This window comes from Ananas comosus, linkage group 10 (assembly GCF_001540865.1).
Source record: "Ananas comosus cultivar F153 linkage group 10, ASM154086v1, whole genome shotgun sequence".
NCBI classification, from domain to species: domain Eukaryota; kingdom Viridiplantae; phylum Streptophyta; class Magnoliopsida; order Poales; family Bromeliaceae; genus Ananas; species Ananas comosus.
This window is the reverse complement of record NC_033630.1, coordinates 8,047,081-8,063,826: the sequence shown is the minus strand read 5'-3', so window position 1 is coordinate 8,063,826 and position 16,746 is coordinate 8,047,081. Positions and strand designations below refer to the sequence as shown.

Here is a 16,746-nt window from a genome sequence, read left to right as displayed (position 1 = left end):
ATTTGTAAAATTTATCGGATTCGAGTTCGGATTCGGATTTAAATTTTAATTTAAAATTAAATTTTAGATTTTATTTTTAAATTTTTTTTTTATCGATAGCCATAAGAAATAATTAAAAAAAAGTTAGAAAAGAGAAAAAAAAAAAACGGTTGAATAGATGTGCGACCACGCCTGTGCCTGCGGCCGCCTCGCTCCGGCGCCGGCGACCACGCCCGCTCGTGTTGGGGAGAGGGGAGAGGAGGACGAGAGAGAGAGACGAGCCGGGGCCTGAGCCCGCGCCCGCTCGCCCGCGGCGCGCTGGCGCCTTAGCCCGCGCCCGCCCCGCTGGCGCTTGAGCCGCGCGCGTCGCGCCCGCCGCGCCTGGCCCGCCGCGCCGCGCGCCCGCTCTGGAGAGAGAGAGGAGAGAGTCGTGGGGGGGGGAGGGAAGAGGAAAAGAGGGGAAGAGGGGGGGCGGGAGAGAGAGGGAGAGACCTGGCCGGGGGGGGGGGGTGTTGTGTGGAAGGGAGAGGTAAAGGGTAGGGGGAGAGAGAGAGCTCTTCTCTCTCTCTGCGCACCCGCCGGGCGCGGTCGCGCGCAGGGCCTTGGGCGCGTGCACCCGCCGGCGCGAGTCGCACCGCACGAGAGAGAGAGAGAGAGAGAGAGAGAGAGAGAGAGGTGGGGAGCTGGGGGGGCCTGGGGGTGGGTGAGAGGGAGAGAGGGGAAGAGAGAGTGAGAGAGACAGAGCCGCGCGCGCATAGAGAGAGAGAGAGAGAGAGAGAGAGCCGAAAAAAAAAATAGGAGTCCTGCCGTAGCCCTCCGCCAAACGCGGGGAGGCTCCAGAGGGGACTCAAGAATTATTATTTCTATAAATGTAGTATATACAGAATTAATGAAATACTACAGAATTAATGAAGACAAAGAGAATGAAAAGAAGAAAAAAAATAAAAAAAGTGATAGACAATGTTAACAGAAGAGAAATTTTATAAGATTTTAAAAAATTAAAAATTTTCAAATATAAAGAAAAATATCAGTTATTTGTAGATTTTTTAAAAAAAGGACACTAGTATTTATCCCCTTCAACAAATTTCGACGATGATTAAAATTGTACGTACATAAATTATATAGTAATTACTACAGAATTATTACAAGTAAATAAGCAGCTGCACTAATTTAATTAATTCACTGATTAATTAGTAAGTAATCAGTGAGATGCAGATATCGATCGGTCCATGTAAATTTTTAATTCTGGCGGTCGGCGATGAAGTGCGCGAGATGGTAGAGCGGCGCCGCCTTGCGGGCGTCGAATCCGGCGAGCTCCTCCTCGGCCTTTCCCACGAGCTCTGCGGCGAACTGGCGCGCCCTGCCGAGCCCCATGAGCTTGGGGTAGGTGGCCTTGTCGGCCGCCAGGTCCTTCCCCGCCGTCTTCCCGAGCTCCTCGGACGTCTTAGTGACGTCGAGTATGTCGTCCACCACCTGAAACAGCAGCCCCACGCAGCGCGCGTACTTGCGGACGCTCTCCACGGCGCCGTCCTCCGCTCCCCCGACGATGGCCCCGCACACGGCCGCCGCCTCCAGCAGCCTCGCCGTCTTGTGCACGTGGATGTATTCGAGCTCGCGCAGGTCGATGGACTTGCCCTCGCTCGCGATGTCCACGATCTGTCCCGCCACCAGCCCCTCGGAGCCCACCGCCTGTCAATCAATCAAGCAATTAATTAATTACGTACGCATTTACTAGCTACTAATTAATTCTTCGATCGGGAGTGTAATTAAATTGTTATATATATAAATATATATAGTCGATCGAGTTGGAGGAGGCCCTATATATATATATATAAGCTAGCTAGCTATAGTCTCTCGACGTACGTTGACGGGCGAGTTCTAATTTTAATTTTCAGCCTCGAATTTGCAAGTCAATTAAGTTCGAGATTTGTTAGTTAAGCAGGATCGAGCGTCTAGATAGATAGATAGATAGAGTCCGCATCGCATGGCATGGCATGGCATGCAGGTTAATAATTAATTTGACGTACCGAGCCGAGCTCGGAGAGAACCCGAAGCAGGCGGTCGGGGGCGAGGGCGGGGGGCCGGCTCCTGGCGACGTGCTCGAAGGCGAGGGCGAGGAGCGCGTCGCCCGCGAGGACGGCGGTGTCCTCGCCGAACGCGACGTGGTTGGTGGGCTTGCCCCGGCGGAGGCGGTCGTCGTCCATGCAGGGGAGGTCGTCGTGGATGAGCGACATGGTGTGGATCATCTCGGCGGCGCAGGCCGCGGGCATGGCGGCGTCCTCGGTGCCGCCCACGAGCTCGCAGGCGGCGATGGCGAGGACGGGGCGGACGCGCTTGCCGCCGGCCAGGAGGGAGTAGCGCATGGACTCGTGGATCTTCTCCGGGTGGCGCAGCGGGACGGCCCTGTCCAAGGCCTCGTTCACGCGCCGGGCCTTGCACGACATGTACTCCTCGAGGTCGAATTCCGCCGGCGCTGATCTGCCCGGCCGCGTTGCCACGCACAACGTCACGTACTTGTGCCTGCTGGTGATTGCCGCCCTAGTACCGTTGCCTCGGGCGCCGCACCATTTGGATTTTTGAGGAAGAGCAGACGTACTGCGGTAGTAGTAGGGCGGCGGTGCTGCTGCGGCAATGTTGGCGGCCATAACAATAACAATAATAATAATAATAATAATAATAGTAGTAGTAGTAGGTTTAATTGAAAGAGGAAAGGAGGCTAGCTGATCAGGGGGCGCGCTGCAAGTCCTATCCGGGGATCGAGAAACAAAGAAGAAGACGGTATGGTACTATGTGATGTACGTATTAAATAACTCGAAAGCCTGGAAAGTGGAATGACAATGCCCTCTGCATTATTTTAAAAGTATTCACAAATCTTAAGTTTGGGTGTAGTAGCATTTCTCTCTGTTGAAGTTAGAAAAAACGCTAAGTTTACAAAAAAAAACAAAAAGCAAAAAAAAATTAATAAGACTAATGAAGAAAAAGCGGTCTTTAAATATTGCTGCCGTAAGATTGCAAACTTTAATTAATCTAGGGGTTTTTAATTCAATCCCTTAGGTTTTAAAAAACTAATTTTTGATTTTAATAACAAAAAACAAGAAAAAAAATGATAAGAGTAGTGGAGAAGTAGAGAAGCAATTACGTGATTGATAAAGTTGTCGCATTTCTCTATTAGAATTATATAAAAAATGCTATGTCTACGGCTAGAATAGAGTTGTAGGAGTACAATCCTTAATCCAAAAGTTGTGATCTTGTCCCCTAAAATTTAGAAACTAATTTTAAATTTTAACGTAATAAAGAAAATGATACGATTGATTATCCGAGAAAATGTGGTCCTTACTAGAAATAGTTGTATGATTACAACCAGAAAGGAGTCATAGGACAAGCATTGGGGAATTATATGTAACTAGTGTAGGCCCGCACTTTGCGGCAAAAAATTTATGTAATTTATTTGAAATTTAACTTTCTAACTTTCTTTTGTTAAAATCCTGAAATTTGAAATTTATAATTTGAAAATTTAAATTTTAGAAAATACATTTTATCTTAATTCAGTTTGTATATTTTGAATATATGATTTTATATAGAGTTTTGTTGAATCCGAATTTTTCTAAATTCTAAAGATTTATATGTATCGAATAACTCGTTTTACATTTTGTTAGGCTAATTCGGCGCGGACAACTGGCAAGCCGGGACTACATCCGTGATCCAGGTCAAAACGGTGGACCGGGAGTATATAAGACGCGCCAGAAGATATGAGCCGCGTCTATTCAAAAAGTTGTAACAACCGCAAGCGGTTATGAGCAGTTCCAATCGGCCGAAGGTGGTCCTCCAAATCCGGAGATAGTGGCCGATCGTGCAGTGACAATAACTGAACGCAAGGGGAACTTTATAAATAGGGATACAGCACCCTGAAAAAGAGTCTTCGCCCCTGCGCACAAAAGACCACTTTTATTTTCTTGCGTCTTTCTTTCCTGCATTTACCGCTTTTTTATAGGAGTAGTTCTCGTAACTTAGCATACTCGGAGTCTATCTGCCCTACGGGCATCACTTCCATGTTCTATTCAATAGAAAGTCATTTTCGGCTCTTCTTGCCGATCAGATCTCGAGTTGTTTAGTCATTCAGCTCATCCCTCAATCGAATTCTGGGCTTCCCCCTCCTCATTCGGCTCATCCCGCCGAAGTGAATTTACTGTGGAGGTCTTCGAACCTGGCTGATTTCGATCCCTCATCGGCCGAATCGCTTGACCGGGTTAAGGGTCGGGACTTTCGGCCGCCAACACATTTTAAATAATAAAAACTTTTAAATTTTAAACATTTAACTTTAAATTTAGATAGAGAGAGAGAGCGAGTGAAAGAGAGAGGAGAAGGTTATAAAATTTAAAATATAATATTTGAAACCTACAATTTTAAATTTTTTAATTGTAAAATTATAAAATTTAGGGAACCTTCCATCCCCCATTTAATATATGTATAGATAATCTAAATTATTTTTAAAAAATTATATAGAAAATATTATATATTTTAAAATTTTTATAATAAGAGAAAATAATTAGATTTGATTATAAAGAAAAAAAGAAAAAGTAAGATAAAAAAAAATACTGGCCGGAACCCGCCTCCGCCCCGCTCTTCTGCCCGCAGATCGTCGGCGCCCAGCCGTGCCACGGCTGCGGCAACTCCTCGCACCCCGATTATCCCGCGTCACCCCTCCCCCGCCGGGTTCCTCCTCTCCAGCGCCGTCGAGTATGGCACCCCCGCCGCCGCGGAGGAGCCGACCCCGCCGAAGGACGCCGCAGTCGGAGCCGGGCCCAACTTAAAATTAGTTATAAAATTAAATTTAAAATTTTATTTTTTTTTGTACATGGACCATAGCGAAAAAAAGAAAGAAAAAAAAAAAGAGCTAGAAAAGAGGGGAAAAAGAGAGAGACAGACAGAGGACTAGGTCCCTCGCCCGCCTTCGCTCCACGCCTCCAGCCCTCGGCTCGCGCCCGCGCCAGTGCCAGAGCCCGCCCCCGCGCCAGCTACAAATAACTACAAAAATGTACTCAGAAACAAATACGTAAAACATAACAAAAATTTTTTAACTTTCATTATTTGTATAGTTTTTGTTTGTCAAATATCTAACTATTACTTACTGATATTTTTTAAGCACTCATAGAAAAAAAAAAAAAAAAAAGTGAGTATACTCTTGAAGGCTTTGTAGCTGAAGCTGATCTAACTCCTGAAGTGCTTTTTGCAGAAGCTGAAGATGGTTGGTGTTCAACTCCATTGCACGAGGAAAAGAGAGGAGTACCAGGGGGTGTAAGTAGCCCGGTTGATGTAAAAAAAATTGGAAGTGAAATTGAGTAATTTTTTAAATAATTTTTTTGGTAAAAAAAAATTAGAGGGAAAATTAATTAATTAAGAACATTACCCCTCTTTGGTTCATCCATTTCATTCTATATGGAACAGAGCACAACTCGGTTCAAAATTGATTTGATATTGAAATATAACCAAAATTGAAGTTAATTTAAAATCTTCACAGTGTAGCTAATTTTTAAACCAAAAAAAAGGAGAGAAAATGTAACATTAAAAATAAAAAAGGGAAAAACAAAAAGGAAATTAAAGTGGTTTATTGATTACCAATCGTAATTGCTCTTTCCAACGTACACATAGAACAGATCATCATCCTCCACTCCACTGCTTCTCCCCAACACTCCCTCCTCTGTCAAATAAAATAAATAAATAAATAAAAATCCCTAAAAAAAAAAGAAGAAATCAATGGGGGAGGGGAAAATTTATTTCCGGTTACCGGCAACGGCGGGGGAGATCGTCGGCGATTCGCTCCACCGGATCGCGGAGAAGAGATCGAGGCTCTCGTCCTTGGGCTTGCCCTGTCGGAGCAGCAGCTGCGCCGCCACCATCGCCGGTATCCGACCACGGACGGGCGCCGGCGAAGCTCGCCGCAACCGATTTATTTCTTCTTCTGATTAATCAAGAACTAAACATTTCACTGCAATAACAGCAAACATGAACAACAATGTAATCAAGAAACAAACCCTAGGGCAGATCAAAACAAAGGAAAAATTAAAACCCTTACAGGGATTCTATCTGGGTACTTCTCCCTNACCACTTGAAGTATTTAAAAATCAAATTTTAAATTTTTCGGCATCATTAGCCTAATGGTCAAAGGATTATAAATTTTGTAATTTTAATGGTTGATATGAGACGTTTTCTCGTTTAACGGCGTAAAGATATCCAAATCAATTGAATTTTTATTTGAAAATTTTTTAAACTATTTAAAACAAGATCTATACTCTTGATCTTGATTGCACGACTCCTATAATCATTTTTTAAAGAATATTCAGTTTCAGCCGTTCATTTTTGTGTTCACTCGATGGATAAGAGAACAATATCGAAAATGTATGAAATTTGATTTCTAAACACTTCAAGTGGTATAGATCATGTTCAACAGTGCCGATCGTCGATTTGGAGGCTCTATCATCGAAAACAAATTGGTGGCAACGGAGCTCGTTTGCTATCGATAGTATTCTAACTCAATTCTCTCTATACATATAAGGAGGTCCACCGTGGACCTCCCTCTCATGTGGTACACGAGGCCGAAGGGACCTCGTGAAAACCACGGCTGTGAGCCGCTTTTTTTTCCGGCTCCGCGAAGAGCCCGCGTCTCGCCGTGTCGCGCCCGCCCCCACGCCCGCTCCCGCTTACGCTCCACCCCCGCGCTCGCCCCCGCGCTCGCCCCGCGCCTCCGACCCTCGACTCGCGCCTGCGACAGCGCCGGAGCCCGCCCCCACGCCAGCTCCCGTGCTCACGCGTGTGCGCACGCGCGAGGGAGAGAGAGGGAGCCGGGGGGGAAGGAGAAAAAGAGGGGGAGAGAGAGGGGGGGAGAGAAAGAGAGAGCCGGAGGGAAGGGAGGAGGGAGGAGGGAGGGGGGAGGGAGAGAGAGACAGAGCCGGGGGGTGGTGAGGAGAGGGAGAGAGGGGGAGAGAGAGAGAGAGACAGAGTCGGGAAGGGTGCCCTGCCATGTGCGAGCGACCTGCGCCTGGCGCGCACGCGCGCGGGGGAGAGAGAGAGAAAGAGAGAGAGAGGGAGGGAGCCAGAGGGTGGGAAGAGGGAGAGAGGGGAAGAAAGAGAGAGAGGGAGGAAGAGAGAGAGAGAGCCTATGTGCGCGACCAGCGCCCGGCGCCCACGCTCGCGCGAGAGAAAGAGAGAGAGAAAGAGAGAGAGACAGACAGACAGAGGGAGCCAGAGATAGGGAAAGGGAGAGAGAGAGAAAGAGAGAGAGAGAGCCCGCCCCTCCCTCAGAACTGAGAAGGATGGGGGGTCGCTGAGGAGGCGACGCGTGGCCACAGTAAAATTCTCCTTTCATTTATGGAAAGAAATTCTATAATAAACAAAGAGAGAATTAAATACCTCAAAACCACATTTTTCACACATTTACAGATCTATAGATAGCCATCTAAACTTTATAACTTAACTTTTATCATTCATACTTTTAAAATTTTAAAAATAATTATGTGCCAATAAATTTTATTAAATTACAGTACCTAAAAATAATCAAATAGTTAAGAAGCATTAATGGACAAATAATAATAACGTAACATAACATTTTTATATATGCTAAAATTTAGGTTGGAGATAAACAAAATTAACTTTTAGGTCTTCTTTAGTGTCATTGCACTTTTTATTTTTAAAAATGCTAATTCTATACTTTTTTTTTCTTTTGAGAGAGATAGGTAGCACGCTACCCCCTTCATTTATTTCATTTAGAAATAAACTTAGCTGGAAAAACTACAACAGAATTAGGTTATAGGGACACATGTTTGGGACACTTTTGTGTAAGTGTCCCATTTATGCCAAAACTTAAAAAAAAAAATCTACTAATGACTAAATATAAAGCCCAATCCAACAAAAAATAAAAGAGTACTCTACTTAACCCACCTTACCCAGCCCATTCGACCCGATTACCATCTCCCCTTCTCCCCTCACTCAATCCACTGAAATCCAAGACGAAGATTCCTTCCTCTCGTTCTTCTCCGTCACCGCACCCAACGAGGTAGAGTTTCGACGGTTTGCTAAATGTTTAAATAAGTGTTCCCTTCCTCTCGTCCTTCTCCGCCACCGCAGCCAACGAAGTAGAGTGTCGACGGTTGCTAAATATTTAAATAAGTGTTGGTAAATTAACAACACTCTTTTTAGATTATAGTGACAGTCTTTAACTGTCACTATATACCTAACGACCCCACATATAGCAGCACTTTTTAAAAGTATCGGTAATTTAGCCGGCAGCACTTTTTTTAAGCTTTACCGATATTTAAAAGTGTCGCTATAGACCGCTTTTGTTATAGTGAAATGTGAATCAATTAGGATTCGAACTTGGGAACTCGGGTATCAACCACCAAGTTCTTTGCCACTTGCTTTAGGGACGGTCAATAAATGCTAATTCTATACAATTTAATTTACTCAATAGAATAACTTTCCTCGTATTGTCAGGATTGATTAACTTACAAGACACTATAACTAAATGATGGAAGATAAGTTGTTTTAAAGATAAGGTAAAAATGTATAGAACTAATCTGAATTAAGAACCATTTTAATTTGGCTACTTAATCTTTAAAAATTTTGATTTTATTATCTAATCTTCAATTTGTTTGATTTGAGTCAATCAACGACATTATGACTTCAAAATTAAAGCTAATTACTAACTTTAAGGAATTTATAATTATAAAATTATATGAAAACTTGAAAAGATAAATAATAAACTCAAATTTTTGAAGTCAAAACGCCGTTGACTTACTCAAATCAAACAAATTGAAAAGTTAGATAGTAAGATCAAAATTTTGAAAGGTGGAGTAGGTCAATCAAAATGATTTATAGTTTGGGTAAGTTGTATACATTTTTACCTGTAAATAAAATTGAAAGTAAATGAAAATAACTATCAAAATTTTATTGTTTGTTGTCAAATAAACATCAGGGACGTAAGAATTGCAAGCAATCCCTATTTCCACTTGCATTACTTTGTATAGAAATTTTATTTTAAAAAAATAAAAATATCGGCAACAAGGCCTAAACTTTGATGGTTAAAAATCAATTTTGATAGTTATTATAATTAATTCTAACATGAAGTGTTTTCTTCGTTAATAATATATATTAATAATTTTCCCTATAAATAATAGTCGTTGATGATGTCATTACTTTATTAACTTAATGAGCGTTTAACTCTCTTTTAGCCCGAGTGAATGTATTTAAAAATTGACAATAGGAACCTTTATAATAAATATACATATATTTAGAGGGTATATATATATATATATATATAGTAGGTCTTGTGTGCTATTAGGAGCACGGAGGCCTCCATGCTCCTAAACCGTTTTCGATCATGGAGCTTCCGAATCGACGATCGACTCCATTAGACTTGATCTAGCGTATTTGAAGTATCTAGAAAATAAATTTTGTGATTTTTCGATATTATTTACCTAGCGATCGAAAGGGTTCAAAATCAACGGCTGAAAATAAAAATCTCAAAAAAAGTGGTGATATAGCACTAAAATTTTCGATTAGAGATATTGATCTTGCTGTAAATAGTATAAAAAATTTTCTACCAAAATTTTATCTAATTTGAATACTTCTACACCATTAAACTTGCAAATGGTATACATCAACCATTAAAAATTATTAATTTTGAACCCGTTTGATCGTTAGGTAAATGATATTGAAAAATCGCAAAATTTATTTTCTAGATACTTCAAATACGCTAGATCAAATCTAACGGAGCCGATCGTCGATTCGGAAGCTCCATCATCAAAACGGCTTAGGAGGACGGAGGCCTCCGTGCTCCTAATAGCACACAAGACCTACTCTCTCTCTCATCTCATCTTCGCCTTCTCTCTGGCTTTCTCTCCCTCTGGTTTGTCTCTACCCCCTTCTACTTGTCAGCTTTTGTGCATCTCCTCTCTCTTCTCCCTCTCTCCGTCCTCTCTCTCTCCTTCTCTCTCTCTCTATATATATAACTATATAATATATATTATATACAATATATATATATATATATTATATATTTATATATAGATATATAGGTGATGCTACATACTTCCAAAATATAAGCGTTTGTGCTTTTAACTTTTTAGCTCTTGAATGGAGTGATGCAGGGTAGGTGTATGGTGGTAAGGTAGTGGTAGGTGGATATAGTGTTTTAATCCAAAGTTTATTAGTAGTCAAAAGGTAGATCCAAGGGTTAGAAAACTAAAAGCACCAAGAGGTTGGTGCTTCTAGGCGTATTCTAGTACAATTATATATATATATATATATATTATATATTATTATATTATATATATATATATATATATATATAGATATATAGTTGAGCTACAATACTTCCAAAAATATCAAGCGGTTTGTGCTTTTAACTTTTTAGCTCTTGAAGGAGTGATGCAGGGTAGGATGATGGTGGTAGGTAGTGGTAGGTGATATGTTTTAATCCAAAGTTTATTAGTAGTCAAAAGGTAGATAAAGGTTAGAAAACTAAAAGCACGCCAAGAGGTTGGTGCTTCTAGGCGTATTCTAGTACAATTATATATATAATATATATATATATATATATAATAGAGAGAGAAGAGAGAGAGAGAAGAGAGAGAGAGAGTCCGACTATGGTACTGTAAAAGCATCAAGCACTATGTTTGTGAATTTTTTACCGTTAGATCTATACGCATTTAATACATTTTCACCCCGTAAAGATTATACTATCATCGAACTAACCTAACACTCAACCTAGGGGGCCTACATCATCCTAGACCGACACCTCCTTAATCTAAGGGCCGAAAAATTACAAGCACCAATGACTTGGTACTTTTAAAAGCAATAGGAGCTGATATATATATATATTATATTATATAATTACTTATATCTATTAAGAATACCCCTATGTCTATCGATAGTACAAGAACTTAGTGATATCAATTTTCCACCATTAAATTTATATTCTTTGATTATTTTTACCCGTTAGATTATATCTTATTTAACCAACCACCCACTCAACTCTAGGGGGCCCACATCATCCTAACCATACATTTCTCAATCCAATGGCTAAAAAACTAATAGCACCAATAGCTTAGTGCTATTGATAGTATTTCAGCTTAGTTATATATATATATATATATATATATATATAGAGAGAGAGAGAGAGAGAGAGAGAGAGAGAGAGAGAGAGAGAGAGAGAGTAGGTCTTGTGTGCTATTAGGAGCACGGAGGCCTCCGTGCTCCTAAGCCGTTTTCGATGATAGAGCTTCCGAATTAACGATCGGCTCCGTTAGACTTGATCTAGCGTATTTGAGCTATCTAGAAAATAATTTTTGTGATTTTTCGATATCATTTTCCTTGCAATCAAAAGGGTTCAAAATCAATAATTTTTAATGGTTGATATAACCGTTTGCAAGTTTAACGGTGTAGAAGTTTTCAAATCACATGAAATTTTGATAGAAAATTCTTTATACTATTTACAGCAAGATCAATATGTTTGATCGAAAATTTTAATGCTATATCATTACTTTTTGTGAGATTTTTATTTTTAGCGGTTGATTTTGAACCCTTTCAACCGTTAGGTAAATGATATCGAAAAGTCACAAAATTTATTTTCTAGATACTTCAAATATACTAGATCAAGTCTAACGGAGCCGATCGTCGATTCGGAAGCTCCATCATCGAAAACAGCTCAGGAGCATGGAGGTCTCCGTGCTCCTAAAAGCACACAAGACCTACTATATATATATATATATTATATAAATAATATATTAATATATTATATATATATATATATAAGGAGATAGAGAAGGAGAGAGGAGAGAGAGAGAGAGACGAGAGAGAAAGAAAGAAGAGAAGAGAGAGAGAAGGGTGTGTGTGTGTGGTAGACCAACCCTCGGATTCTCAAAATCCGAGGATTATACTTCGCTTAGAATCGACTGATTGTCGAGTGTGTAAGCTTCGGAAAGTCCGAAGGGGATTATAATGCTTAAAGTGCATTAAAGAAGAGTCCGCGAGAGCACGAGTGTGAAATCTGCACTGGAGCATAATTGCTCTTGGGGACCGGTCCCTGGTAGGGAGGGACCGGTCCCATCAGGCTGGGCTGCAGGGATCCTTGAGGCGACCGGTCCCTGGTAGGGGAAGACCGGTTCCCGAACGTTGGCCCAGCGAGAACAGCCGAAAATTGGCTAAGTCCCGAAAATCCAACTTTCAAGAACCTGTCTCTCGGACAAGGACCGGTCTCCCGGGGACCGGTCTCTCAGGCACGGACGGGAGACCGGTCTCTCAGGCAAGGACCGGTTCCCGAATGCGAAATACCCTCTGCCCGAGATGGAATGCTCTCGGGGACCGGTCTCCCCGAGCTGGGACCCGTCCCTCACTGCGAAAATGCCCAGTGAGGGCTGATTCAGAAGATGAAAAGTTGAGGGGGCTATTTGCAAAATAGCCTTTAATAAAGGGTGGGGGACCTCTCTTCCTCTCATTTGCTCTCTAACCCTCTCACACCCTTTCCCTCTCTCTCTCTAGAAAGAAAAGAAGGAGAAGAAGAAGGAGAGGAAGAAAATGAAGGAAAAGAAGAATAAGAGGAAGGAGAAGACAAAGAAGAAGAAAAAGATCATCTTCTTCCCTCTCTCCTTCAAGCTAGAGCAAGCTTGGAGCTTTGTGTAGAGGTAAGCCTCAAACCCATCCATGGTGAATTTCTTGAGATTGGGTTTTATTGCTTAGAAATGGTTCGAATGGAACTTAGAGGAGATAAATAGATGGTTCGGGCTCGCATTTGAAGCTCGCACCACGGATTTCCTCACCGTTGCTAACCTAGGGCACGGATTCGGAATTTTTGGAAATCTAGGGTTTTGATCTATTTTAATAGGTCGTAAACCTAATTGCTAGGTCCCTGAACGCGTCGGCGAAGACGGTTCGTTAATCCGTCGAGCGAGTGCGGAGTTATCGCCAAAACGAGTGCTTGAGGGCTCGCTTCGCCCCGAGGAGTTGAAGCGACGTGCAAGGACCGCAGCGTCGAGTTTTCCACCGTCGCGGCATCACCAAGAGGTGGGTGGTGACCATCTCGAAGCAATCGGGCTCCCTTTTATGTCTTAGTACTTGAGATCTTGCATCCTGTGTTCACATGCATTGTAGGATAATTGTGTATCGCCTTTCTTTATGCCTTCCTAGCTGATATTATAATATGCATTAGTTGCTGGATATAGGGGATTGATGAGGATTGGGTCGAGACTTGTAATCCTATAGTGCAACGGTGAAAGAACGATGCAATAGTTGAAATGAAAGAACGAGTGGCATCTAGTTGTTAATTAAACAAAGAACGAGTGGCACGTGTGAGTCGTAGCGTATATGAAACCCATTGACTATGGTGGTAGTAACCCTAAAGGATAGGGCACCCGTGAGGTGAGAGAATTGGATCATACTCATTGTCTGTTCCCGACTTGTGGTGGTCGCTCCACACAAGTAGATCGCTCCGGAGTCAGTCATGAGGGATGGCCTATTTGGAGTCCCGTGGGATAGGGATGGCCTATTTGGGGTCCCGAGGGATGGCCTATGTGGGGTCCCGCAGACGGTCTCGGATTCGTAGTATCGAGACGGCTATGTGAGTAGTAGGCGGATCCTTGAATGAGCCACGAGATTAATGAACACTTTACTTCTTGGACATATGAAGAGCTAGTTGATTATTCATTTCATTGTGCATGCATCTTCATATATATGATTCGGGCATGGTAGCGTAGCTTGCTATTCTGTTATTACAGCTTTCCATATCTATCTATCGGTTTATCTATTTGTACCCACTTGGACCTAGTGGGGAGATCGGCGGAGTCGACGGCCGAACCAACTGGGAACTATAGAAGATAGTTCTCACCCCACTCTTTTCAGGTTCGAGCTCGGGTGTCCCCGGCGAGCGTGAGGATCGTGGTAAGGGCTTAGCGCTCTAGTTGCATTAGCTATCCACCTATTTTGCATTAGCTCCACCCTATATTTATGTTTGAGAGTAGATGTTGTATAAAGTGAGGTTTGAGAGTGCTTGTACACATGTTTTAGAAGAATGTAAAAGATGGTATTAAATGTATTAAGTTGAATGAATGTAATAGATAGAGCTTTCTCTCTTTATTTACTTGTATGTCTCATACTTGTATCCTGCTCTTGGTTGTTAGCACTGGTGGTGCTCTTTGTGATCATGTATTTATGAACTGATTCTTGGATAAGTTCTTATACATGATCAGTGGTTAGCCTTGGGCGGACAAGGGAGGTCCTGTCCGTTCGGCGTCTGTTCGACGCGCCCGGACCGGACCAAATTGGTAGCGGTCTCGGGACGTGACACAGAGAGAGAGAGAGAGAGAGAGAGAGAGAGAGAGTTGAGCTAGAATACTCTCAAAAGCACCAAGCGGTTGGTGCTTTGGAGTTTTTAACCCTTGGATTGAGAAATATAAGGTTGAGATGATGGTGGTTGGTGGTGGTAGGTGGCGGTAAGTGGAATAGTGCTTGATCCAATGGCTATTAGTAATCAAGGAGTAGATCTAAGGGCTAAAAACCTAGAAGCACCAAGGGGGTAATACTTCTAAAAGTATTCTAGCTCAATTTTATATATATATATATATATATATATATAGTAGAGCTACTATGCTATCGGAAGCATAGAGGATCTAGTACTTTCGATTTTTTGGCCCTTAGATCAATCCCTTTGATCATTCTAACCTTTGGATTAATATTATTACTCTGTGGAGACCACTCAACCCTAGGAGTACTACTCAACCCTGGGGGGACCGCAATCATCCTAACCGTATAATTTTTAATCCAATAGTCAAAAAGTTGGAAGCATCAGATCCTCTATACTTTCGATAGTGTAGTAGCTCTATCATATATCTATATATACAATACTTATATTATATTATTCCTACACACAATATATAATATATAACACACACACATATAATATAATGAAGTACACACACACACACTATATATATAATATATACCCACACACAACAACACGACATATATTAACTATATATATAGTAACACACACAAGCACATATATATACACACACACACACACACGCCGACACACACCACACACACACACACACACACACACAGCACAATAATATATATATATATATATATATAATATATATATAATATATAGTAGCGGTACTATATCCTACCTATAAAATACATGCACATATTATTATGTACGGTGATGATATGGGGGGAAAAGAGAGAGAGAAGTGCAAGAGGCTTGAGAGAGAGAGAAGAGAGAGAATTTGAGATCCCTATGCTTGAAAAATATACCAAGTCATTAGTGGCTGCAATTTTCAAAGTCTTAGATTAAAGATTACGGTTAGGATATATAGTATCCGCTAGGGTTGAGATGGGTAGATTGGTTGAATAGTATGATCTAATGAATAGAAACACTAACTGCTTGGTGGCTTTACAAGCTCCATAGCGGGATTATATATATATAAAGAGTCCGCTACTTCCTATAATAGCACGAAGTTCAACATTTGGTGCTACCAGTTTCCTGCCGTTAGATCTACCCTTTTGATCATTTCTCATGTCCGTTAGATCATACAATTCAATCCGAACCACTCCACTCACCCTAGGGCCACTCATCTTAACCGCACATCTCTTAATCCAATGTAAAATTTGGTAGCACCAATCGACTTGGTACCATTAATAGTATCATTTAGCCTAGCTCTAAATATATTAACTAAACATAATATGAGTGAGGGTGGGTATGCTTTTGAAGCACGGAGACGTCCGTCTTTCGAAATTGTTTCGTTTGTGGAACGTCGAATCGAGATGTGAGCTACGTTTAGACTATAATTGGTGAGCATTTCACTAGTAGGCTAGAAAATAAATTTACGATTTTTTGATATCATCAGCCTAAAGTGATTCGCAATGGTGCTTAAACATCAACACGCTGAAAATAAAAATCTAACAAAATATGATGATATGACATATTAAAATTTTTAGATCAGAAAATAATGACCTTGTTTTATCTGAGTATCAAAAAATTTTCCGATCAAAATTTCACGTGATTTAAATATTTCTACACCGTTAAACTTGCAAACGGCTCACCACGGCCATTAAAATTATTGATTTTGAGCCCCTTCGATCACTAGGCAAATAATATCGAAAAATCACAAAATTTATTTTCTAGCCACTTCAAATACTCTAGATCAAGTTTAACGAAGCCGACCCTCGATTTGAAAGTCTCAACATCGAAAACGACTTGAAAGCACGGAAGGCTCCGTGCTTCCAGAAGCATACCAACCTCGTATCGAGGATCAGCTCCGTTAGACTTAATTTAGAGTATTTTAAGTATCTAGAAAATAAATTTAGCGATTTTTTGATATCATTAGCCTAGTGATCGAAGTGGCTTAAAATCAACTGCTGAAAATAAAAATCTTACAAAATATGATGATATGACATTAAAATTTTAGATCAAAAATATTGATCTTGTTTTATATAGTATAAAAAATTTTCGATCAAGATTTCACGTGATTTGAATATTTCTACACCGTTAAACTTGCAAACGGCTCACCACGGCCATTAAAATTATTGATTTTGAGCCCCTTCGATCACTAGGCAAATAATATCGAAAAATCACAAAATTTATTTTCTAGCCACTTCAAATACTCTAGATCAAGTTTAACGAAGCAGCTGACAACCTCGATTGCGAAAGTCTCCAACATCGAAAAACGACTTAAAGCACGGAAGGCTCCGTGCTCCGAAGAAGCATACCAACCT

The 16,746-nt window shown here is 41.2% G+C and overlaps 1 protein-coding gene across 1 annotated transcript; it reads right to left on the bottom strand.

Moving 5' to 3' along the window:
- On the bottom strand, nucleotides 1,060-2,841 carry LOC109716180 (geranylgeranyl pyrophosphate synthase 7, chloroplastic-like). Its single transcript, XM_020241504.1, has 2 exons — nucleotides 2,007-2,841; nucleotides 1,060-1,668 (listed from the first exon to the last, which is right to left on the bottom strand). The coding sequence occupies exons 1-2, from the start codon at nucleotides 2,622-2,624 to the stop codon at nucleotides 1,219-1,221; spliced, it is 1,068 nt and encodes a 355-aa protein (XP_020097093.1). The 5' UTR covers nucleotides 2,625-2,841; the 3' UTR covers nucleotides 1,060-1,218.